This window comes from Chiloscyllium punctatum, chromosome 4, assembly GCF_047496795.1.
Source record: "Chiloscyllium punctatum isolate Juve2018m chromosome 4, sChiPun1.3, whole genome shotgun sequence".
In the NCBI taxonomy this organism is placed as follows: domain Eukaryota; kingdom Metazoa; phylum Chordata; class Chondrichthyes; order Orectolobiformes; family Hemiscylliidae; genus Chiloscyllium; species Chiloscyllium punctatum.
Genome location: NC_092742.1, coordinates 19,280,810 through 19,303,412, shown reverse-complemented (window position 1 = coordinate 19,303,412; position 22,603 = coordinate 19,280,810). Strand labels below are relative to the sequence as shown.

The 22,603-nt window shown below is 51.4% G+C and overlaps 2 protein-coding genes across 9 annotated transcripts in view; one reads left to right on the top strand and one right to left on the bottom strand.

Moving 5' to 3' along the window:
- Positions 1 to 13,608, top strand: part of abcd4 (ATP-binding cassette, sub-family D (ALD), member 4) — a 50,441-nt gene extending 36,833 nt beyond the window's left edge. For 3 of the 5 annotated variants that reach the window (XM_072568211.1, XM_072568212.1, XM_072568213.1), the window contains 2 exons: positions 1,037 to 1,152; positions 13,166 to 13,608. In XM_072568211.1, the coding sequence (XP_072424312.1) occupies positions 1,037 to 1,152; positions 13,166 to 13,228 (179 nt within the window). In that variant the 3' untranslated portion in view covers positions 13,229 to 13,608. Of the gene's footprint in view, positions 1 to 1,036; positions 1,153 to 13,165 lie in introns of those variants that run through there. The other 2 variants (XR_011960412.1, XR_011960413.1) reach the window with 2 other exon arrangements.
- LOC140476113 (acetyl-coenzyme A synthetase 2-like, mitochondrial) overlaps positions 1 to 22,603 on the bottom strand; it is a 128,235-nt gene that overhangs the window by 36,433 nt on the left and 69,199 nt on the right. For 2 of the 4 annotated variants that reach the window (XM_072568207.1, XM_072568208.1), the window contains one exon: positions 13,704 to 18,225. The exons of the other annotated variants lie outside the window; for them this stretch is intronic. In XM_072568207.1, the coding sequence (XP_072424308.1) occupies positions 18,049 to 18,225 (177 nt within the window). In that variant the 3' untranslated portion in view covers positions 13,704 to 18,048. Of the gene's footprint in view, positions 1 to 13,703; positions 18,226 to 22,603 lie in introns of those variants that run through there. 4 annotated transcript variants of the gene reach the window in all.

Here is a 22,603-nt window from a genome sequence, read left to right as displayed (position 1 = left end):
GGCCTCAAACTATCTGACAGCCCAAACTATGGTCCATATCTTGGTGCATTTGAAGGTGGACTGCTTCAGTATCTGAGGAGTCGTGAACTGTGCTGAACGTTGTGTAACAATCTGTGAATGTCCCCTCTTCCGACCTTCTGATGGAGAGAAGATCTGCTGAATTTCTCCAGCAATATCTTTTTTTTTTGTATTTTATTCCTAATTTGTTTCTGTCATATTGATAATAACGCTGTGAAATTTGGATAATGTATTGGATCAGGACAGTACATCTCCATTTTTTTAAAAAAGAACTTGGCTTAATTTCATCCCAGTGTAATGGCATGAATATCACGTGTTGTAAGGGTGATACCTGGTCAGTGCTGAAAATGTGTTGCTGGAAAAGCGCAGCAGGTCAGGCAGCATCCAAGGAGCAGGAGAATCGCTGTTTCGGGCCTGAGCCCTTCTTCAGGATCTCCAGCATCTGCAGTCCTCACTTTCTCCTCGAAGATGATACCTGGACAGTCCCAAACCTGTTCACCAGTGAATGTAACATGAATGCCAGTTATCACGTGGACTAGACAAGGCAGAGCTTGCTTACCACATGGAGTCATGGAGGTGAATAGTGTAGGTGCCTTTAACAGGGAAAATTACATGGCGGAGAAAGGGATGGAGGATTATATCAAACACATTTGGCTTTGAGGGGGTTCATGTAGAGCTACAGTACTGGCATCGAACTATCAGCTGAGAATTCACAGCCTCAGGATTAGATTCACAGCCCTATTGGTTCAAAATGTCTCCCAATATCAGTCAAACATGGCCAGCCCTTTATCTTGAGGTTCTGACTCCTGCCCAACCCTTGACAAGTTCTTGGATCTGCAACCAGAGGAAAAGCTCCATTCCTACCCCGACAAGCCCTTGAAGGATTTTATACATTCCAAAGGGATCAACCCCTTGTTCTTTCGAGCACCATCCAGCCCAACCTTGTCCTTCCAGGTATCCCACTTTGACTGGAATTTGCAAGCTTCTGATTCTTAAGCAGTCCTCCTTCTCTTCCCAGTGTTAGATGAAGCTACAAGTGCACTGACAGAGGAGACAGAAGGAGAGCTGTACCACACCTGCAAGCAGCTGGGCATGACTGTCATCAGTGTGGGTCACCGCAGCAGCTTGGAGAAGGTAGGAGACCATTAACTCGACCTCAGGGAGAAACTTCTAACCCTTTCACTGAGTGTCAGTGGATGCAAAGGCTACACAGTGCAGGGCTTCACAGGCTGTAGGTTGTGAGGCTGGTGGAGTTTAGATTTAGATTAGATTAGATTCCCTACAGTGTGGAAACAGGCCCTTCGGCTGAACAAGTCCACATCGGCTCTCCAAAGAGTAACCCACCCAGTCCCATTTCCCTCTGACTGATGCATCTAACACTATGGGCAATTTTCCATGGCCAATTCACCTGACCGGCACATCTTTGGACTGTGGGAGGAAACCGGAGCACCCGGAGGAAACCCACGCAGACACAGGGAGAATGTGCAAACTCCACACAAACAGTGGAATCGAACCTGGGACCCTGATGCTGTGAGGCAGCAGTGCTAACCACTGAGCCACCATGCTCCAGTACAGAGTCTTCTAAATGTTTTAATAGTGACATAGCCTTCCTGCTTGCTTTTGCATTAAATAAATCACAAACGGTATGGTTGGTACATTTTAATTTAAAAATCTTGAGGATTAGAAAGCTTTACAGTCCTCTGCCCTCCCCGACATCCTGCTCTTTCCCTCATTTCTTTCCTGACTATCTCGGTTGTTCCTCTCCTCTCTCCGTCGTTCCTCTCCTCGCTCTCTCCGTCGTTCCTCTCCTCGCTCTCTCCGTCGTTCCTCTCCTCGCTCTCTCCGTCGTTCCTTTCCTCTCTCCGTCGTTCCTCTCCTCGCTCTCTCCGTCGTTCCTCTCCTCGCTCTCTCCGTCGTTCCTCTCCTCGCTCTCTCCGTCGTTCCTTTCCTCTCTCCGTCGTTCCTCTCCTCGCTCTCTCCGTCGTTCCTCTCCTCGCTCTCTCCGTCGTTCCTCTCCTCGCTCTCTCCGTCGTTCCTCTCCTCGCTCTCTCCGTCGTTCCTCTCCTCTCTCTCTCCGTCGTTCCTCCCCTCTCTCTGTCGTTCCTCTCCTCGCTCTCTCTGTCGTTCCTCTCCTCGCTCTCTCCGTCGTTCCTCTCCTCTCTCTCTCCGTCGTTCCTCTCCTCTCTCTCTCCGTCGTTCCTCTCCTCGCTCTCTCCGTCGTTCCTCTCATTGCTCTCTCCGTCGTTCCTCTCCTCGCTCTCTCCGTCGTTCCTCTCCTCGCTCTCTCCGTCGTTCCTCTCCTCGCTCTCTCCGTCGTTCCTCTCCTCGCTCTCTCCGTCGTTCCTCTCCTCTCTCTCTCCGTCGTTCCTCTCCTCTCTCTCTCCGTCGTTCCTCTCCTCTGCTCGCTCCGTCGTTCCTCTCCTCGCTCTCTCCGTCGTTCCTCTCCTCGCTCTCTCCGTCGTTCCTCTCCTCTCTCTCTCCGTCGTTCCTCTCCTCGCTCGCTCCGTCGTTCCTCTCCTCTCTCCGTCATTCCTCTCCTCTCTCTCTCCGTCGTTCCTCTCCTCGCTCTCTCCGTCGTTCCTCTCCTCTCTCTCTCCGTCGTTCCTCTCCTCGCTCTCTCCGTCGTTCCTCTCCTCGCTCTCTCCGTCGTTCCTCTCCTCGCTCTCTCCGTCATTCCTCTCCTCGCTCTCTCCGTCGTTCCGCTCCTCTCTCTCTCCGTCGTTCCTCTCCTCGCTCTCTCCGTCGTTCCTCTCCTCGCTCTCTCCGTCGTTCCTCTCCTCGCTCTCTCCGTCGTTCCTCTCCTCGCTCTCTCCTTCATTCCTCTCCTCTCTCCGTCGTTCCTCTCCTCGCTCTCTCCGTCGTTCCTCTCCTCGCTCTCTCCGTCCTTCCTCTCCTCGCTCTCTCCTTCATTCCTCTCCTCTCTCCGTCGTTCCTCTCCTCTCTCTCTCCGTCGTTCCTCTCCTCGCTCTCTCTATCGTTCCTCTCCTCGCTCGCTCCGTCGTTCCTCTCCTCTCTCCGTCGTTCCTCTCCTCGCTCTCTCCGTCGTTCCTCTCCTCGCTCTCTCCGTCGTTCCTCTCCTCGCTCTCTCCGTCGTTCCTCTCCTCGCTCTCTCCGTCGTTCCTCTCCTCGCTCTCTCCGTCGTTCCTCTCCTCGCTCTCTCCGTCGTTCCTCTCCTCGCTCTCTCCGTCGTTCCTCTCCTCGCTCTCTCCGTCGTTCCTCTCCTCTCCTCTCTCCGTCGTTCCTCTCCTCTCCTCTCTCCGTCGTTCCTCTCCTCTCTCCGTCGTTCCTCTCCTCGCTCTCTCCGTCGTTCCTCTCCTCTCCTCTCTCCGTCGTTCCTCTCCTCTCTCTCTCCGTCATTCCTCTCCTCGCTCTCTCCGTCGTTCCTCCGCTCTCTCCGTCGTTCCTCTCCTCTCTCCGTCGTTCCTCTCCTCGCTCTCTCCGTCGTTCCTCTCCTCTCTCCGTCGTTCCTCTCCTCGCTCTCTCCGTCGTTCCTCTCCTCGCTCTCTCCGTCGTTCCTTTCCTCTCTCCGTCGTTCCTCTCCTCGCTCTCTCTGTCGTTCCTCTCCTCTCTCTCTCCGTCGTTCCTCTCCTCGCTCTCTCCGTCGTTCCTCTCCTCTCCTCTCTCCGTCGTTCCTCTCCTCTGCTCGCTCCGTCGTTCCTCTCCTCTCTCTCTCCGTCGTTCCTCTCCTCTCTCTCTCCGTCGTTCCTCTCCTCGCTCGCTCCGTCGTTCCTCTCCTCTCTCCGTCGTTCCTCTCCTCTCTCTCTCCGTCGTTCCTCTCCTCGCTCTCTCCGTCGTTCCTCTCCTCGCTCTCTCCGTCGTTCCTCTCCTCTCCTCTCTCCGTCGTTCCTCTCCTCTCCTCTCTCCGTCGTTCCTCTCCTCTCTCTCTCCGTCGTTCCTCTCCTCGCTCTCTCCGTCGTTCCTCCCCTCGCTCTCTCCGTCGTTCCTCTCCTCTCCTCTATCCGTCGTTCCTCTCCTCTCTCCGTCGTTCCTCTCCTCGCTCTCTCCGTCGTTCCTCTCCTCTCCTCTCTCCGTCGTTCCTCTCCTCTCTCTCTCCGTCATTCCTCTCCTCGCTCTCTCCGTCGTTCCTCTCCTCTCTCCGTCGTTCCTCTCCTCTCTCCGTCGTTCCTCTCCTCGCTCTCTCCGTCGTTCCTCTCCTCTCTCCGTCGTTCCTCTCCTCGCTCTCTCCGTCGTGCCTCTCCTCGCTCTCTCCGTCGTTCCTTTCCTCTCTCCGTCGTTCGTCTCCTCGCTCTCTCTGTCGATCCTCTCCTCTCTCTCTCCGTCGTTCCTCTCCTCGCTCTCTCCGTCGTTCCTCTCCTCTCCTCTCTCCGTCGTTCCTCTCCTCTCCTCTCTCCGTCGTTCCTCTCCTCTCTCTCTCTGTCGTTCCTCTCCTCTCCTCTCTCCGTCGTTCCTCTCCTCTCTCTCTCCGTCGTTCCTCTCCTCGCTCTCTCCGTCGTTCCTCTCCTCGCTCTCTCCGTCGTTCCTCTCCTCGCTCTCTCCGTCGTTCCTCTCCTCTCCTCTCTCCGTCGTTCCTCTCCTCTCTCTCTCCGTCGTTCCTCTCCTCGCTCTCTCCGTCGTTCCTCTCCTCGCTCTCTCCGTCGTTCCTCTCCTCTCCTCTATCCGTCGTTCCTCTCCTCTCTCCGTCGTTCCTCTCCTCGCTCTCTCCGTCGTTCCTCTCCTCTCCTCTCTCCGTCGTTCCTCTCCTCGCTCTCTCCGTCGTTCCTCTCCTCTCTCCGTCGTTCCTCTCCTCTCTCCGTCGTTCCTCTCCTCTCTCCGTCGTTCCTCTCCTCTCTCCGTCGTTCCTCTCCTCGCTCTCTCCGTCGTTCCTCTCCTCTCTCCGTCGTTCCTCTCCTCGCTCTCTCCGTCGTTCCTCTCCTCGCTCTCTCCGTCGTTCCTTTCCTCTCTCCGTCGTTCCTCTCCTCGCTCTCTCTGTCGATCCTCTCCTCTCTCTCTCCGTCGTTCCTCTCCTCGCTCTCTCCGTCGTTCCTCTCCTCTCCTCTCTCCGTCGTTCCTCTCCTCTCCTCTCTCCGTCGTTCCTCTCCTCTCCTCTCTCCGTCGTTCCTCTCCTCTCCTCTCTCCGTCGTTCCTCTCCTCTCTCTCTCCGTCGTTCCTCTCCTCTCCTCTCTCCGTCGTTCCTCTCCTCTCTCTCTCCGTCGTTCCTCTCCTCTCTCTCTCCGTCGTTCCTCTCCTCGCTCGCTCCGTCGTTCCTCTCCTCTCTCCGTCGTTCCTCTCCTCGCTCTCTCCGTCGTTCCTCTCCTCGCTCTCTCCGTCGTTCCTCTCCTCGCTCTCTCCGTCGTTCCTCTCCTCTCCTCTCTCCGTCGTTCCTCTCCTCTCTCTCTCCGTCGTTCCTCTCCTCGCTCTCTCCGTCGTTCCTCTCCTCTCTCTCTCCGTCGTTCCTCTCCTCGCTCGCTCCGTCGTTCCTCTCCTCTCTCCGTCGTTCCTCTCCTCTCTCTCTCCGTCGTTCCTCTCCTCGCTCTCTCCGTCGTTCCTCTCCTCGCTCTCTCCGTCGTTCCTCTCCTCGCTCTCTCCGTCGTTCCTCTCCTCGCTCGCTCCGTCGTTCCTCTCCTCTCTCCGTCGTTCCTCTCCTCTCTCCGTCGTTCCTCTCCTCTCTCCGTCGTTCCTCTCCTCGCTCTCTCCGTCGTTCCTCTCCTCTCCTCTGTCCGTCGTTCCTCTCCTCGCTCTCTCCGTCGTTCCTCTCCTCGCTCTCTCCGTCGTTCCTCTCCTCGCTCTCTCCGTCGTTCCTTTCCTCTCTCCGTCGTTTCTCTCCTCGCTCTCTCTGTCGTTCCTCTCCTCTCTCTCTCTCCGTCGTTCCTCTCCTCGCTCTCTCCGTCGTTCCTCTCCTCTCCTCTCTCCGTCGTTCCTCTCCTCTCCTCTCTCCGTCGTTCCTCTCCTCTCTCTCTCCGTCGTTCCTCTCCTCTCCTCTCTCCGTCGTTCCTCTCCTCTTTCTCTCCGTCGTTCCTCTCCTCTTTCTCTCCGTCGTTCCTCTCCTCTTTCTCTCCGTCGTTCCTCTCCTCTTTCTCTCCGTCGTTCCTCTCCTCTCTCTCTCCGTCGTTCCTCTCCTCTCTCTCTCCGTCGTTCCTCTCCTCGCTCTCTCCGTCGTTCCTCTCCTCGCTCTCTCCGTCGTTCCTCTCCTCGCTCTCTCCGTCGTTCCTCTCCTCTCTCTCTCCGTCGTTCCTCTCCTCTCTCGCTCCGTCGTTCCTCTCCTCTCTCCGTCGTTCCTCTCCTCTCTCTCTCCGTCGTTCCTCTCCTCGCTCTCTCCGTCGTTCCTCTCCTCGCTCTCTCCGTCGTTCCTCTCCTCGCTCTCTCCGTCGTTCCTCTCCTCGCTCGCTCCGTCGTTCCTCTCCTCGCTCGCTCCGTCGTTCCTCTCCTCTCTCCGTCGTTCCTCTCCTCGCTCTCTCCGTCGTTCCTCTCCTCGCTCGCTCCGTCGTTCCTCTCCTCGCTCGCTCCGTCGTTCCTCTCCTCTCTCCGTCGTTCCTCTCCTCGCTCTCTCCGTCGTTCCTCTCCTCGCTCGCTCCGTCGTTCCTCTCCTCTCTCCGTCGTTCCTCTCCTCTCTCTCTCTGTCGTTCCTCTCCTCTCTCCGTCGTTCCTCTCCTCGCTCTCTCCGTCGTTCCTCTCCTCTCTCTCTCCGTCGTTCCTCTCCTCGCTCTCACCGGCGTTCCTCTCCTCGCTCTCTCCGCCGTTCTTCTCCTCGCTCTCTCCGTCGTTCTTCTCCTCGCTCTCTCCGTCGTTCTTCTCCTCGCTCTCTCCGTCGTTCCTCTCCTCGCTCTCTCCGTCGTTCCTCTCCTCTCTCTCTCCGTCGTTCCTCTCCTCTCCTCTCTCCGTCGTTCCTCTCCTCTCTCTCTCCATCGTTCCTCTCCTCTCTCTCTCCGTCGTTCCTCTCCTCTCTCTCTCCGTCGTTCCTCTCCTCGCTCTCTCCGTCGTTCCTCTCCTCTCTCTCTCCGTCGTTCCTCTCCTCTCTCTCCGTCGTTCCTCTCCTCGCTCTCTCCGTCGTTCCTCTCCTCGCTCTCTCCGTCGTTCCTCTCCTCGCTCTCTCCGTCGTTCCTCTCCTCGCTCTCTCCGTCGTTCCTCTCCTCTCTCTCTCCGTCGTTCCTCTCCTCGCTCGCTCCGTCGTTCCTCTCCTCTCTCTCTCCGTCGTTCCTCTCCTCGCTCGCTCCGTCGTTCCTCTCCTCTCTCCGTCGTTCCTCTCCTCGCTCTCTCCGTCGTTCCTCTCCTCGCTCTCTCCGTCGTTCCTCTCCTCGCTCGCTCCGTCGTTCCTCTCCTCGCTCTCTCCGTCGTTCCTCTCCTCGCTCTCTCCGTCGTTCCTCTCCTCTCTCTCTCCGTCGTTCCTCTCCTCTCCTCTCTCCGTCGTTCCTCTCCTCGCTCTCTCCGTCGTTCCTCTCCTCGCTCTCTCCGTCGATCCTCTCCTCTCTCTCTCCGTCGTTCCTCTCCTCGCTCTCTCCGTCGTTCCTCTCCTCGCTCTCTCCGTCGTTCCTCTCCTCGCTCGCTCCGTCGTTCCTCTCCTCTCTCCGTCGTTCCTCTCCTCTCTCTCTCTGTCGTTCCTCTCCTCTCCTCTCTCCGTCGTTCCTCTCCTCTCCTCTCTCCGTCGTTCCTCTCCTCGCTCTCTCCGTCGTTCCTCTCCTCTCTCTCTCCGTCGTTCCTCTCCTCGCTCTCTCCGTCGTTCCTCTCCTCGCTCTCTCCTTCGTTCCTCTCCTCGCTCTCTCTGTCGTTCCTCTCCTCTCTCGCTCCGTCGTTCCTCTCCTCTCTCTCTCCGTCGTTCCTCTCCTCTCCTCTCTCCGTCGTTCCTCTCCTCTCCTCTCTCCGTCGTTCCTCTCCTCTCTCTCTCCGTCGTTCCTCTCCTCTCTCTCTCCGTCGTTCCTCTCCTCTCTCTCTCCGTCGTTCCTCTCCTCGCTCGCTCCGTCGTTCCTCTCCTCTCTCCGTCGTTCCTCTCCTCGCTCTCTCCGTCGTTCCTCTCCTCGCTCTCTCCGTCGTTCCTCTCCTCTCCTCTCTCCGTCGTTCCTCTCCTCTCTCTCTCTGTCGTTCCTCTCCTCGCTCTCTCCGTCGTTCCTCTCCTCTCTCTCTCCGTCGTTCCTCTCCTCGCTCGCTCCGTCGTTCCTCTCCTCTCTCCGTCGTTCCTCTCCTCTCTCTCTCCGTCGTTCCTCTCCTCGCTCTCTCCGTCGTTCCTCTCCTCGCTCTCTCCGTCGTTCCTCTCCTCGCTCTCTCCGTCGTTCCTCTCCTCGCTCGCTCCGTCGTTCCTCTCCTCTCTCCGTCGTTCCTCTCCTCTCTCCGTCGTTCCTCTCCTCTCTCCGTCGTTCCTCTCCTCGCTCTCTCCGTCGTTCCTCTCCTCGCTCTCTCCGTCGTTCCTCTCCTCTCCTCTGTCCGTCGTTCCTCTCCTCGCTCTCTCCGTCGTTCCTCTCCTCGCTCTCTCCGTCGTTCCTTTCCTCTCTCCGTCGTTTCTCTCCTCGCTCTCTCTGTCGTTCCTCTCCTCTCTCTCTCTCCGTCGTTCCTCTCCTCGCTCTCTCCGTCGTTCCTCTCCTCTCCTCTCTCCGTCGTTCCTCTCCTCGCTCGCTCCGTCGTTCCGCTCCTCGCTCTCTCCGTCGTTCCTCTCCTCTCTCTCTCCGTCGTTCCTCTCCTCTCCTCTCTCCGTCGTTCCTCTCCTCTTTCTCTCCGTCGTTCCTCTCCTCTCTCTCTCCGTCGTTCCTCTCCTCTCTCTCTCCGTCGTTCCTCTCCTCTCTCTCTCCGTCGTTCCTCTCCTCTCTCTCTCCGTCGTTCCTCTCCTCTCTCTCTCCGTCGTTCCTCTCCTCGCTCGCTCCGTCGTTCCTCTCCTCGTTCTCTCCGTCGTTCCTCTCCTCTCTCTCTCCGTCGTTCCTCTCCTCTCTCGCTCCGTCGTTCCTCTCCTCTCTCCGTCGTTCCTCTCCTCTCTCTCTCCATCGTTCCTCTCCTCTCTCTCTCCGTCGTTCCTCTACTCGCTCTCTCCGTCGTTCCTCTCCTCGCTCTCTCCGTCGTTCCTCTCCTCGCTCTCTCCGTCGTTCCTCTCCTCGCTCTCTCCGTCGTTCCTCTCCTCTCTCTCTCCGTCGTTCCTCTCCTCGCTCGCTCCGTCGTTCCTCTCCTCTCTCCGTCGTTCCTCTCCTCGCTCTCTCCGTCGTTCCTCTCCTCTCTCGCTCCGTCGTTCCTCTCCTCGCTCGCTCCGTCGTTCCTCTCCTCGCTCTCTCCGTCGTTCCTCTCCTCGCTCGCTCCGTCGTTCCTCTCCTCTCTCCGTCGTTCCTCTCCTCTCTCTCTCTGTCGTTCCTCTCCTCTCTCCGTCGTTCCTCTCCTCGCTCTCTCCGTCGTTCCTCTCCTCTCTCTCTCCGTCGTTCCTCTCCTCGCTCTCACCGTCGTTCCTCTCCTCGCTCTCTCCGCCGTTCTTCTCCTCGCTCTCTCCGTCGTTCCTCTCCTCGCTCTCTCCGTCGTTCCTCTCCTCTCTCTCTCCGTCGTTCCTCTCCTCTCCTCTCTCCGTCGTTCCTCTCCTCTCCTCTCTCCGTCGTTCCTCTCCTCTCTCTCTCCATCGTTCCTCTCCTCTCTCTCTCCGTCGTTCCTCTCCTCTCTCTCTCCGTCGTTCCTCTCCTCTCTCTCTCCGTCGTTCCTCTCCTCGCTCTCTCCGTCGTTCCTCTCCTCTCTCTCTCCGTCGTTCCTCTCCTGTCTCTCCGTCGTTCCTCTCCTCTCTCTCTCCGTCGTTCCTCTCCTCGCTCTCTCCGTCGTTCCTCTCCTCGCTCTCTCCGTCGTTCCTCTCCTCGCTCTCTCCGTCGTTCCTCTCCTCGCTCTCTCCGTCGTTCCTCTCCTCGCTCTCTCCGTCGTTCCTCTCCTCGCTCTCTCCGTCGTTCCTCTCCTCGCTCGCTCCGTCGTTCCTCTCCTCTCTCGGTCGTTCCTCTCCTCTCTCTCTCTGTCGTTCCTCTCCTCTCCTCTCTCCGTCGTTCCTCTCCTCGCTCTCTCCGTCGTTCCTCTCCTCTCTCTCTCCGTCGTTCCTCTCCTCGCTCTCTCCGTCGTTCCTCTCCTCGCTCTCTCCGTCGTTCCTCTCCTCGCTCTCTCCGTCGTTCCTCCCCTCGCTCTCTCCGTCGTTCCTCTCCTCGCTCTCTCCGTCGTTCCTCTCCTCGCTCGCTCCGTCGTTCCTCTCCTCTCTCCGTCGTTCCTCTCCTCGCTCTCTCCGTCGTTCCTCTCCTCGCTCGCTCCGTCGTTCCTCTCCTCTCTCCGTCGTTCCTCTCCTCTCTCTCTCTCTGTCGTTCCTCTCCTCTCCTCTCTCCGTCGTTCCTCTCCTCGCTCTCTCCGTCGTTCCTCTCCTCTCTCTCTCCGTCGTTCCTCTCCTCGCTCTCTCCGTCGTTCCTCTCCTCGCTCTCTCCGTCGTTCCTCTCCTCGCTCTCTCCGTCGTTCCTCTCCTCGCTCTCTCCGTCGTTCCTCTCCTCTCTCTCTCCGTCGTTCCTCTCCTCTCTCTCTCCGTCGTTCCTCTCCTCTCTCTCTCCGTCGTTCCTCTCCTCTCTCTCTCCGTCGTTCCTCTCCTCGCTCTCTCCGTCGTTCCTCTCCTCTCTCTCTCCGTCGTTCCTCTCCTCTCCTCTCTCCGTCGTTCCTCTCCTCTCCTCTCTCCGTCGTTCCTCTCCTCTCTCTCTCCGTCGTTCCTCTCCTCTCTCTCTCCGTCGTTCCTCTCCTCTCTCTCTCCGTCGTTCCTCTCCTCTCTCTCTCCGTCGTTCCTCTCCTCGCTCTCTCCGTCGTTCCTCTCCTCGCTCTCTCCGTCGTTCCTCTCCTCGCTCTCTCCGTCGTTCCTCTCCTCGCTCTCTCCGTCGTTCCTCTCCTCGCTCTCTCCGTCGTTCCTCTCCTCGCTCTCTCCGTCGTTCCTCTCCTCGCTCTCTCCGTCGTTCCTCTCCTCGCTCTCTCCGTCGTTCCTCTCTTTGTGCTCTCTCCGTCGTTCCTCTCCTCGCTCTCTCTGTCGTTCCTCTCCTCTCTCTCTCCGTCGTTCCTCTCCTCGCTCTCTCTGTCGTTCCTCTCTTTGTGCTCTCTCCGTCGTTCCTCTCCTCTCTCCGTCGTTCCTCTCCTCGCTCTCTCCGTCATTCCTCTCCTCGCTCTCTCCGTCGTTCCTCTCTTTGTGCTCTCTCCGTCGTTCCTCTCTTTGTGCTCTCTCCGTCGTTCCTCTCCTCGCTCTCTCCGTCGTTCCTCTCCTCGCTCTCTCTGTCGTTCCTCTCCTCTCTCTCTCCGTCGTTCCTCTCCTCGCTCTCTCTGTCGTTCCTCTGTTTGTGCTCTCTCCGTCGTTCCTCTCCTCTCTCCGTCGTTCCTCTCCTCGCTCTCTCCGTCGTTCCTCTCCTCGCTCTCTCCGTCGTTCCTCTCCTCGCTCTGTCCGTCGTTCCTCTCCTCGCTCTCTCCGTCGTTCCTCTCCTCGCTCTCTCCGTCGTTCCTCTCCTCGCTCTCTCTGTCGTTCCTCTCCTCTCTCTCTCCGTCGTTCCTCTCCTCGCTCTCTCTGTCGTTCCTCTCTTTGTGCTCTCTCCGTCGTTCCTCTCCTCTCTCCGTCGTTCCTCTCCTCTCTCCGTCGTTCCTCTCCTCTCTCCGTCGTTCCTCTCCTCTCTCCGTCGTTCCTCTCCTCGCTCTCTCCGTCGTTCCTCTCCTCGCTCTCTCCGTCGTTCCTCTCCTCGCTCTCTCCGTCGTTCCTCTCCTCGCTCTCTCCGTCGTTCCTCTCCTCGCTCTCTCTGTCGTTCCTCTCCTCGCTCTCTCCGTCGTTCCTCTCCTCGCTCTCTCTGTCGTTCCTCTCCTTGCTCTCTCCGTCGTTCCTCTCCTCGCTCTCTCTGTTGTTCCTCTCCTCGCTCTCTCCCTCGTTCCTCTCCTCGCTCTCTCCCTCGTTCCTCTCCTCGCTCTCTCCGTCGTTCCTCTCCCCGCTCTCTCCCTCGTTCCTCTCCCCACTCTCATATGTCTGGGGTCTTCCCAGCAGCAAAATGAGGGTCACAATGTAAAAATGTTTGGGAAGCCCTGCTATTGTAGTTCTGCGTCTCAATCAAAGCTATTGGGGAGAAGTTACTGTGGCTTTATGTTAAAGATATCCAGCAAGACAAGGCAGGAAGGGTTACCATGGTCCCTCAGTGGTTGGCACAAGTTCCTCACCGTGCCAAGGACCTAAGTTCGATTCCAGCCTTGGGTAATTGTGAGTTTACACATTCTCCCCGTCTCTGCATGCCCCCTCTCCCCCCTCTCTCCCCCACCCCAGCAGTCCAAAGATATGCAGGTTAGGTAAATTGGCCATGCTGTATCGCCCCATAATGTCCAGGGATGCTTAGGCTGGGTTACTATGGGATTACGGGGATAGGATGGGAAGTTGGGTCTGGAGAGTTGGTGCAGACTTGATAGGTGAAATGCCATCTTCCTGCACTGTGGGGATTCAGTGATTCTCAGGATGGATGTTCCAGACATGAGCATGTTTAATTCAGACCTAGCTCAGGGTCCTGCTCAGGAAATCCTCTTTAGCAATCCTCCTTCTTCCCAACTCTCTTTGATGTTTAAACTTCTCACACTAAAATGTTCTCCGACCCCTCCAGGGAAAAAACAGGGAGTGACTGGTTCAGGAGAGAGTGTTCAGTCTCTCGGGTTCACTGGTAGGTCCCGAGTTTAGACCAGTCGTGAGTACGCTACAGTTAGTGTCAGCCCTACCATTCTGTGCTGGTGGGGAGTATTGACTAAATTGCGGTGCTTAGCTTGTGGTATCCCACTGGAAACAGGCTAATAAATGGCCCAGATTAGAGTGGTGCTGGAAAAGCACAGCAGTTTAGGCAGCATCCGAGGAGCAGTAAAATCGACGTTTCGGGCAAAAGCCCTTCATGAGGAATAGAGGCAGAGAGCCTGAAGGGTGGAGAGATAAATGAGAGGAGGGTGGGGGTGGGGAGAAAGTATAAATAGCCCAGCCATTTTTCTGATTTTGAATACACTGGTGAAGTGGGGGTGAGTTGGTGTCTCCTGAGTCACCTGTTGTACGTCAACAGTTTGAGGAGTCAGGGTGGAGTGGGGAAATTGCTGGGAGGTAGAGGAATGATTTTAATTAACAAGAATCATTCTTTAATTTTCCATTTCCTGGCAGTGCACATTCTGAGAGCAAGGAAATGATCCACTTAAGTTTCAATGTATCAATCAATGTTTATTTCTCTGCCCCTCTCTCTCTCTCTCTGGGCAGCACCATGACTCCATGTTATTCCTGTTTGGAGATGGGAAATGGGAGCTGACTAAAATCCACTAAACACGGGTGAAAGATAACAAGGCCGTGCTGACACTGATTCCAGCTGCTGTTCGTATGTCCCCAAGCTGGGCCAAGAAGACAAGCAAGTGTCCGCAGCGTGGCTGGACTCTTCAACTCTACCTCATGTTTCCCTCTCCTCATGTTTTCCTGGAGGAAGCTTTTTAATAATTGTGTCGTTTTGATAATTTTAGAGCCAAAGCAATGTATGAGTATCTACAGAAGAGTGAGTGCACCTTTGGGATGGGACTCCACAACATTCCCCAAGCCGAGGGTTGTGTAGCTTGAGTTTACGGTTGATAGTACGTCCACAGATAATGATTCTATCCCAGCTGCTCAAGACCGAAGAATGCTATTTAAAAATAAAAACCGTAACCACTCCATATTTTTCAATACAAATCTTTACAAACTGCTGGAAAATTTTTTTTTTGTTTTAAAACTGGTGACCTATCTCTCTCGCTGTGCGATCTCAATTAGGATCAGCCAGACTAAGTAATCAAACCGGGGACTTCTGGCTTGTGTCATTGTCTTTCTCCAACTAGGCAAGTGGGCAGGAGGGTGGACACTACTTCGTAGTCTGTCGCTGAGTCATTGTAGAAGATACAAACACCTGAACCCTGGTGCTCTAAACTTCATTAGCTTTCTTCAAAATGAATTTTCTCTCAAATGCAGCCAGCTGCAGTATCAACCCAATATAATGGAGCTACTGGCATGTAGTCAGCAAGATGGAGCATCCAGTACAACTGAGCATCAGAATCTTCTCCAGATGCTGGTTTTTCTGCCACTGTATTCTCTGTACTCCAAGCTTTAATGCTGTCTGTTGGACTGGTTCTCTTGGGGGTGGCTCCAAGGATTAGATAACCAGGCACTGGCTTTGGCAAAACACAGCACCATTTGAGAGATCAGTCTGTAGTTTGGACAAGGGTAGGTGACATGCTTAATCCATGGTTTTGGATATGGGGAAATATTCTATCAACCCACGAGGCCCTAATGTGAGGCCTACTGAATTACACTAAGTATAGAGGGAATGGGTCTGTGAGGGAACACTGGAGAAAGCTGAGCACCACATTCCATGATGCAGAGGTGCTGGTGTTGGATTGAGGAGACAAAACGCCAGATTATATTCCAACAGGTCTATTTGAAATCACAAGCTTTCATAGCACTGCTTCTTCGTCAGGTGAAGATTCAATATCAGGATCTCCTGATCTTCCATCCTTCACATGATGAAGGATCAGCGCTTGTGATTTCAAATAAACCTGTTGGACTATAACCTGGTGCCATGTGACTTCTGACTACTTCCACAGACATTCAATGGGACCTCAATGAAGCAGAGAATCTTAATGGGTGCAGATAAGGTGATCCTGAAATATTACCCTTTGTTAGACTAGAAGGATCAGAAGGCATTAGTTTAAAGTAAATCTAAAACACAGTTTAGTAAAGATGTCTTCACTGGCTGAATCATTATCTTTCAGAACATAGTAAAGATTAAATATTCAGGGCCATTTAAAGCAAAGCACGGTGCTCGAGGGACTCATACATGTGGGAGCAATAGGCCTCCCTAATCCCTGTAACAGTTTCACACTGGACTCAAAACGTAAACTCTGTTTCTCTCTACAGATGCTACTAGATCTGCTAGATCAAACATGTCCCATTTCTTCAGCACTTCCAGTTTTTATTTCAGATTTCCGGTAACTGCAGTATTGTACTTTTATAACCTAATCCTTGACCTGTGTGAATGCTGGGGACAGAGAAATGAGAAGCAGTTCTAAAAGCAGCTGGAAATTGAGAGCAGAGTAATTATTGGAATATAATATTTAGAGTAGTGTCATCTATTCTAATTCTTTAATGTTCTAATGAATCAGAGCATCCGCAATTTTGCTGAGCATCTGAATTTCTCAAGATGAGACATGTCTTTGTTTGATAATGAAATACCTTTACTACTTTCCCTTCCCTGGGACACTGATTAAATGTCAAGTAAAGGTCCCTATGCTCAGCCAATAATGTGCATTAATTACCTCCCACAGTCAGAACAATATAAAACTGAAAGTGTTGGACAAACTCAGCAGGTCCAGCAGCATTTGGGGAAAGAAAAACAGTTAACATTTTGAAGAAGAGTTATGGACATCAAAACATTTTCTGTTCCTCTCTCGCTCTCTCTCTTTCTCTCTCGACAGAAGGTGCCAGACCTGCTGAGTTCCTCTGGCAGTTTGTTTTTCTTTACAGATCTCCAACATCCACAGTATTTTGCGTTTGTCAGAATGACATAGCCTGCTCGGTCATGAATATTGACATATCTCAATGACTGTGTTCAATGTCTAATTTAGTGAAGGTTCTTCTAAAGTGTAACTCTGATTTTGTGAGTTTATTGAGTATTGGATGTGTGCCACAAAAGAGGGTCTCTTATGCACAGTGAATATCCTCTGAAGTTCTGGGTTCGTGTCCCAGACAGAACTCAGTGTCCAAGGGTGGTATATTTACAATACAACTGTGCTGGCTAAGTATCGACTTGCAAATCCTTCCCAACATCCATTGTTAAGATCAGGAGTGATTCCTGATCACCAGTATGGAGGAAGGGACATTGGATCTACCACTCCAGCCAACAACATACATGTCAATGTCTATGTTGCCCAAGCAACTTGCACTCCCAGTGAATTCTAACATATGATGGTGATATGTGTCACAAACAACTGAGAGGCAGTAGGTCGGAGGAGCAGTTTGTGAGTTAGCCCACTGCCTCAGTGGGTGGTGTGATCACCAATGCAGAAGAGCACGACCTCATTATGAGCTTGGAACTTTGCAAAGGTAGCCTGACCTCAGCTCAGGCTGAGCCTGCGATTGGACACAGCATCTAGCCAGGTTTTCCTGTCCAGCCATCATTAGTCTCCTGACCCTCTCCAGTGACCAGTGCTGTAAAATGCACTACTCTTTCTCCAATGAGGAATGATTTATGTATATCTGTTGACATTCACAGTGCAGACTCATTGCTAGTCAGTGATAACCAAGGGTGAACCTTTTTGAGTCTCTGTCTTCAGAGGAAGAGATTGGATAGGAAGATATGAGATGAAGAAAGTAGAGGTTGCCAGCATTCCAGTTTTGACAACAGTGTTAGAGTATATAATATGACGTCTTCTGTCTGTCACTGTGCTTGATACTGAATCCCCTAATCATGTTATAAGCTTTAAATAATTAATAAAATACACAAATATTAGCCTTGTTCTGCATATCTTTGAAAAATTTTTTATGCATTTACAAAAGATTCACTTTTTAAAAAGACAATTAATTCAAAGCAAGGGAATCCTGGTTAAGTTGATTTCAGATGTAGGAAAATCCTGGGGGAGGGGGGAGAGAAAAGGAACATAGCATTTGGAAGTAAAAGTAGGCCATTTGGCCCTTCAAGCTCATTCTGCCATACATTAAGCTCATGGTTCATCCGATTATAGTTTAAACCCCACTTGCCTGAGTCACCTTTTCCCCTGCCCCTTGACTCCTTGTGAAGCTCACATTTAGTACACTCCCATTCAAGGGAGATGGGAGCAGCTACCCCAGTCTGCAACAGTCCAACCGAGGTGAGAGCACATTGGAAAGGAAAGTCTGGGCATGACCCTCCATTAACAACAAATCCCAGAGGCAGCATGTATAATCAGCTGCTGGAAACAGGAACATTTGTACTTGCCTGGGCTACAGTGACCCCATTCTGGATTAGTGCTGCTGGAACAGCACAGCAGTTCAGGCAGCATCCAAGTGACCCTATTCCCCCAGCCTCAATTACTATAGTTTGCTCCAGAGGACGCTTTGTCAATGAAGCTGAAAACAAACATCCAAAAGAAAAGTCAGTTTAAGTGAACCATGTTTCTCAGTTCGCAGATATTCAAGGTTAGGTTTGAGATTTATTTCCAGTAAAAATGGTGTATTGGATCAATCATGTTGGCCACTATTCAAGGAGTTGCGTGTTTAATAAGTCCAGAGGTCACTGAGGCAACCATGGCAACATTCAGCTTGCAAATTTCCATTGGTGCTAATCATTACATTGGACATTTAATGATGATCTGCTTTTAAAAATCAAAGTTCCTGCAGTCTTGTATTTTCTACGTAACGAGCTAACCAAGAGAACCTGAACTATTGAGGTTGAAGTTGTTCTCTGCCTTCTGTCAGTGAAGCGTACCTGAGTTTTAATCACGGCATGCAGCTCTTGTATTCAAAAACAAACAAGCAGGTTTGAAAAATAAATAATGCTTTGGCAAGGATCATGTTGTGACTGTAGAGGAGCACTGAAGTCACTTTTTTTCTCTCTCTCATTCTTTCTCTCGAAATCCACAAGAGTTGGCGAGAGGGACCACCTCAAAAATCTGGCCTTCTGATCCTCCCAATATTTTCCAGAGATGAAGCAGTTTATCTGCAGTTTTGACAGAAATACTTAGCAGATACTGTCAGAATGGTCAGACTGGATCATCGTACTGCTCCTTACCTGGGCACAGTGTATTGTCAATGTTAAATGTGAACCTCGGCTATTCACAGTCCCAAAGCATCAGCCATTGCACATTTCCCCCAGTTTGTTCCACACTTTCTCTCCTGTAGTTGTTGGATAGCCACAGTTCCTGCCATAGAGTGGTTGCCCTGTGAACTGTGATGGAGAGAGCACTGCTGGGTAATTCAAATACAGGGGCATTATAATAAAGAAACAGAGTTCCATTCCAGATTACACATCTCCACAATGAGGGCTGTCAGGAGTTAGGTCATTTTGGTCGTAATATGTTGCATTGAATATAATCTTATAAAAATAAAACCGGTGTGTATTTAAAATCCCTGGCACGATGTCTTCCCAGTTAATATTTAGCTTCCTTTTTCAGAACCTGCTTATGGCCGTCGATAATTTCCTGCACAGCTGTGTGATCATCCAGGGTAGTAAGGTCACCGAGCTCATCGATTTTATTTTCCACAATCTTCCTCAGAACTCGACGCATTATCTTTCCTGAGCGGGTTTTAGGAAGTCTGTGCACAATCTAGAAGGCAAGAAAGGGTCGGGTTTAAAGTTTCCTAGTGTTTGAGTCCATTGATGATGGGAGTGTGAAAACCACAGGGTAATCTACAGGTCGAAGGCTGAATTCAAATCCCCAGCTGGTTGCTTTTTCTTAATTAATTAAGAGGATGTGGGGGTCACTAGTCAGCCTGGCTTTATTAACCTTCCCTAATTGCCTAGATGGTAATTAAGTGTTTTCCACGTTGCTGTGGTCTGCAGTCGCATGTAGGCCAGACCAGGTAAGGATGACAATTTCCTGCCTAAAGGATATCCGTGAACCAACAATTGGCAATGTTGTTCTTGGTCATCGTTAGTTCCTGGTTCCCAGATATTTATTGAATTCAAACTCCCAACACCTGCCGTGACAGGATTTGAACCCAGGTCTCTGGGTTAACAGTATTGTAATAAAAGACATTCAGTAATCACCTCCCCTTAAAGGTGCAGCTGCAGAACTTCATTTAATTAAATAAATAAATACCTGTATTATTTTAAATAAGTGTTAGTCATGGTAATCTTAAATGTGAAGCTACTGGATTGTAAAAAGCCTATATGTGATTCCAGCCTCACTGCAATGTGGTTGATTTTTAATGTCTCTCTGAAATAGCTGAGCAATCAACTCAGCTGCATTCAAGAAGCCAGCTCTCACCTTCTCTAGGGCAATTCAGCATGCACCCTTGGATAAAATAAAATGTGAGACTTTTACAGAGCACTGTGGAATTGGTACAAGAAAATTACAAAATCAGAAACCAAGAAGTTACATTAGTCTCAAATTCAGTCTGATACTCCTGTCAAGTGCTTTTGGATGATTTACAATTTTAAAGGTACGACAAAAACACATTGTTGTCTTGGTTTGAGATTCTTTGAAATGTTTATTGGGGCACTGTTTTACCTGCTATGCACTTGTCATGTTTATTTCACTTAGAGTGGATCCATTCTCATAGGGCTTACCCCTCAGGGTGACAGTGGTGTCATGGTAATGTCACTAGATTAGTGTTACTTGAGGCTTTTGGACATGTGTCACACTGCAATTTGAATGCATTAATAATCTGGAATTGAAAGCTAATTTCAGTAATGGTGACTATGATGCTATCATCAATTGTTGTAAAATCCTATCTGGTTCACAAATATCCTTTAGGGAAGCCTATCAGCTGTCCTTGCCTATATATGCTTCCAGATATTTATCAATATGACTGACTCATAAATGCCTTTCTGAAATGGTCTATAAACTATTCCAGTTAGGCAGTGCCACTAAATACTGGCCTTGTCATTAATGTCTATCTATTGTAACAATACAAGAAATGGTGAACTTAACGGTGACTTAATTCAAAGTTTGTGAGAAGATTTGTAGCTCGGGTGCTCGTCGTTGTGGTTCTGTTCACCGAGCCGGGAATTTGTGTTGCAGATGTTTCGTCCCCTGTCTAGGTGACATCCTCAGTGCTTGGGAGCCTCCTGTGAAGCGCTTCTGTGCTGTTTCCTCCAGCATTTGTAGTGGTCTGAATCTGCCGCTTCCGGTTGTCAGCTCGAGCTGTCCGTTGCAGTGGTCGGTATATTGGGTACAGGTCGATGTGCTTGTTGATAGAGTCTGTGGATGAGTGCCTTGCCTCTAGGAATTCCCTGGCTGTTCTCTGTTTGGCTTGTCCTATAATAGTAGTGTTGTCCCAGTCAAACTCATGTTGCTTGTCATCTGCGTGTTTGGCTACTAAGGATAGCTGGTCGTGTCATTTCGTGGCTAGTTGGTGTTCATGGATGCAGACCGTTAGCTGTCTTCCTGTTTGTCCTATGTAGTGTTTTGTACAGTCCTTGCATGGGATTTTGTACACTACATTGGTTTTGCTCATGCTGGGTATCGGGTCCTTCGTCCTGGTGAGTTGTTGTCTGAGAGTGGCTGTTGGTTTGTGTGCTGTTATGAGTCCAATTTCATCAACAGATGCCTAAGGGAAAGACAACGGAACGAGGACATGCCGCAACCCAAAGGACTAGCCACACTACCATACATCAAGAGCATTTCCGAACTGACAGCCAGACTACTGACCACTAGGACTCATAACAGCACACAAACCAACAGCCACTCTCAGACAACAACTGACCAGAACGAAGGACCCGATACCCAGCATGAGCAAAACCAATGTAGTGTACAAAATCCCATGCAAGGACTGTACAAAACACTACATAGGACAAACAGGAAGACAGCTAACGATCCGCATCCATGAACACCAACTAGCCACAAAACGACACGACCAGCTATCCTTAGCAGCCACACACGCAGATGACAAGCAACATGAATTCGACTGGGACAACACTACTATTATAGGACAAGCCAAACAGAGAACAGCCAGGGAATTCCTAGAGACATGGCACTCATCCACAGATTCAATCAACAAGCACATCGACCTGGACCCAATATACCGACCACTGCAACGGACAGCTGGAACTGACAACCGGAAGCGGCAGATTCAGACCACTACAAATGCCGGAGGAAAGATCACAGAAGCATTTCACAAGAGGCTCCCAAGCACTGAGGATGTCACCTAGACAGGGGACGAAACGTCTGCAACACAAATTCCCGGCTTAGCGAACAGAACTACAGCGGTGACTTAATTACTTACAAAACACTGGGTTGAAATCATTGCACCCACATCTGTACTGAAGGGACTGGGAATACACCATACTCCACACTCTATCATTATTGATGATCATGCTTCCCCTGGTACGATTCAGACTCTGGGCAACTTGTTCTGTGATTCAGGCCATACCTCAGCAATGTGTTCCCTCACCTGTTTGATTTTCTCCCTTTCCTAATCTTCTCCAGGGAGTAAGGCTGGTATCTGATGGAGACCAACTCTCCAGTAACCTTTCTTCATCTAGAAACCTAGGTGTTGAGAATAGGGAAGGAAATTGACGACCAAGCGTCAGGGGTATCCTCTTTTCCCCATGATAACAACATAATTCCTAATTAGGACGGTTTGTGGTCTAGAGGGAAACTTGCAGATGGAGAGATTGTCTTGTCCATCTCGGTGGTTGAGGTCCCAGGTTTGCAAAGTGCTGTCAGACCGTACGGCATAGAAGCAAGAATAGGTCATTCAGTCATAGAGCTGCACAGACCCTTCGGTTCAACCCATTCATGCCGACCAGATTTCCCATATAAATCTAGCCCCATTTGACCATTATTCCTCTAAACCCTTGCCATTCATATACCCATCCAGATGCCTTTTAAATGTAATTGTACCAACCTCCACCACTTCCTCTGGCAGCCCATTCCAAACACACACCACCTTCTGTGTGAAAACGTTGCCCCTTTAGGTCCCTTTTATTTCTTTGCCCTCTCACCTTAAACCTATGCCCTTTAGTTTTGGACTCCCCCACCCCAGGGAAAAGACCTGGTCTATCCACCCTATCCATTGTCTCTCATGATCCATCAAGTTACTCCACCATTCAATGAGCTCATTCCCATCTCCATTTTCTTCTTCCTTTTCCCCCAGAACCTTTAATTCCCTTGCTGATAATATCAATAAACTCCCCAATGTGGAATTGAATTCCAATGTCCTTTACTGACCAAGGTGGGAGAATGCTAACTACTATACTAACCAGGATATGATAAGGTGTAGGAATCTTGGCGAGTTGCTGCAATACATCTTGAAGATAGTACACACAACAGTGACTGTGCATCAGTAATGAAGGGAATGAATACTGAAGGTGATGCTGATCAAGATGGCTGCCGCTTTGTAGATGTACTTAATCAGGGGGTTGTCAAGGGATTAAACAGCCTTTTAACATGGAAGGGCAAAATGTGTCGGCACAGGCTTGGAGGGCCGAAGGGCCTGTTTCTGTGCTGTACTGTCCATTGTTCTTTGTAAATATCATTACTTTTAAAAGAAGCCAAAACTTTTAAGAACAGTACTTCTCACTCAGCCCATAACAGCTTGTTAGTGATGAACTGCATAAAATATTCCAAAAATAAAACCTGTGGTCTACCAAGCCAGGGTTCACTCTGGGATCTGACTGGCCAGTATTACCATTCACCAGGATCATAACAAAGATGCTGAGCTTCTTAGTGTTGTTGGAGTTGCACTAATCTAGGCGTGCAAAGTATTCCATTATACTCTTAATTTTTATAGGTGGAGAACCAGCAGGACTAACTCTGCCTCGTGTCTAGGCTGGCTCTGCCTCACTGTCTGAATCCCTCACTGCATCATGGCCTGAGTCAGTTCTGCCCCAGTGCGGAGATTGATTCTGTACCTTCACTGTCTAGACTGGCTTACACTGCTCTCACTGGCTCACTACAGCATTGCCAGCCTCTGACCTGTTCTTCTGGCCTGTGGTTGATTCAGTTTATGGTCGATGGTAGCCAAAGATTAACCTCA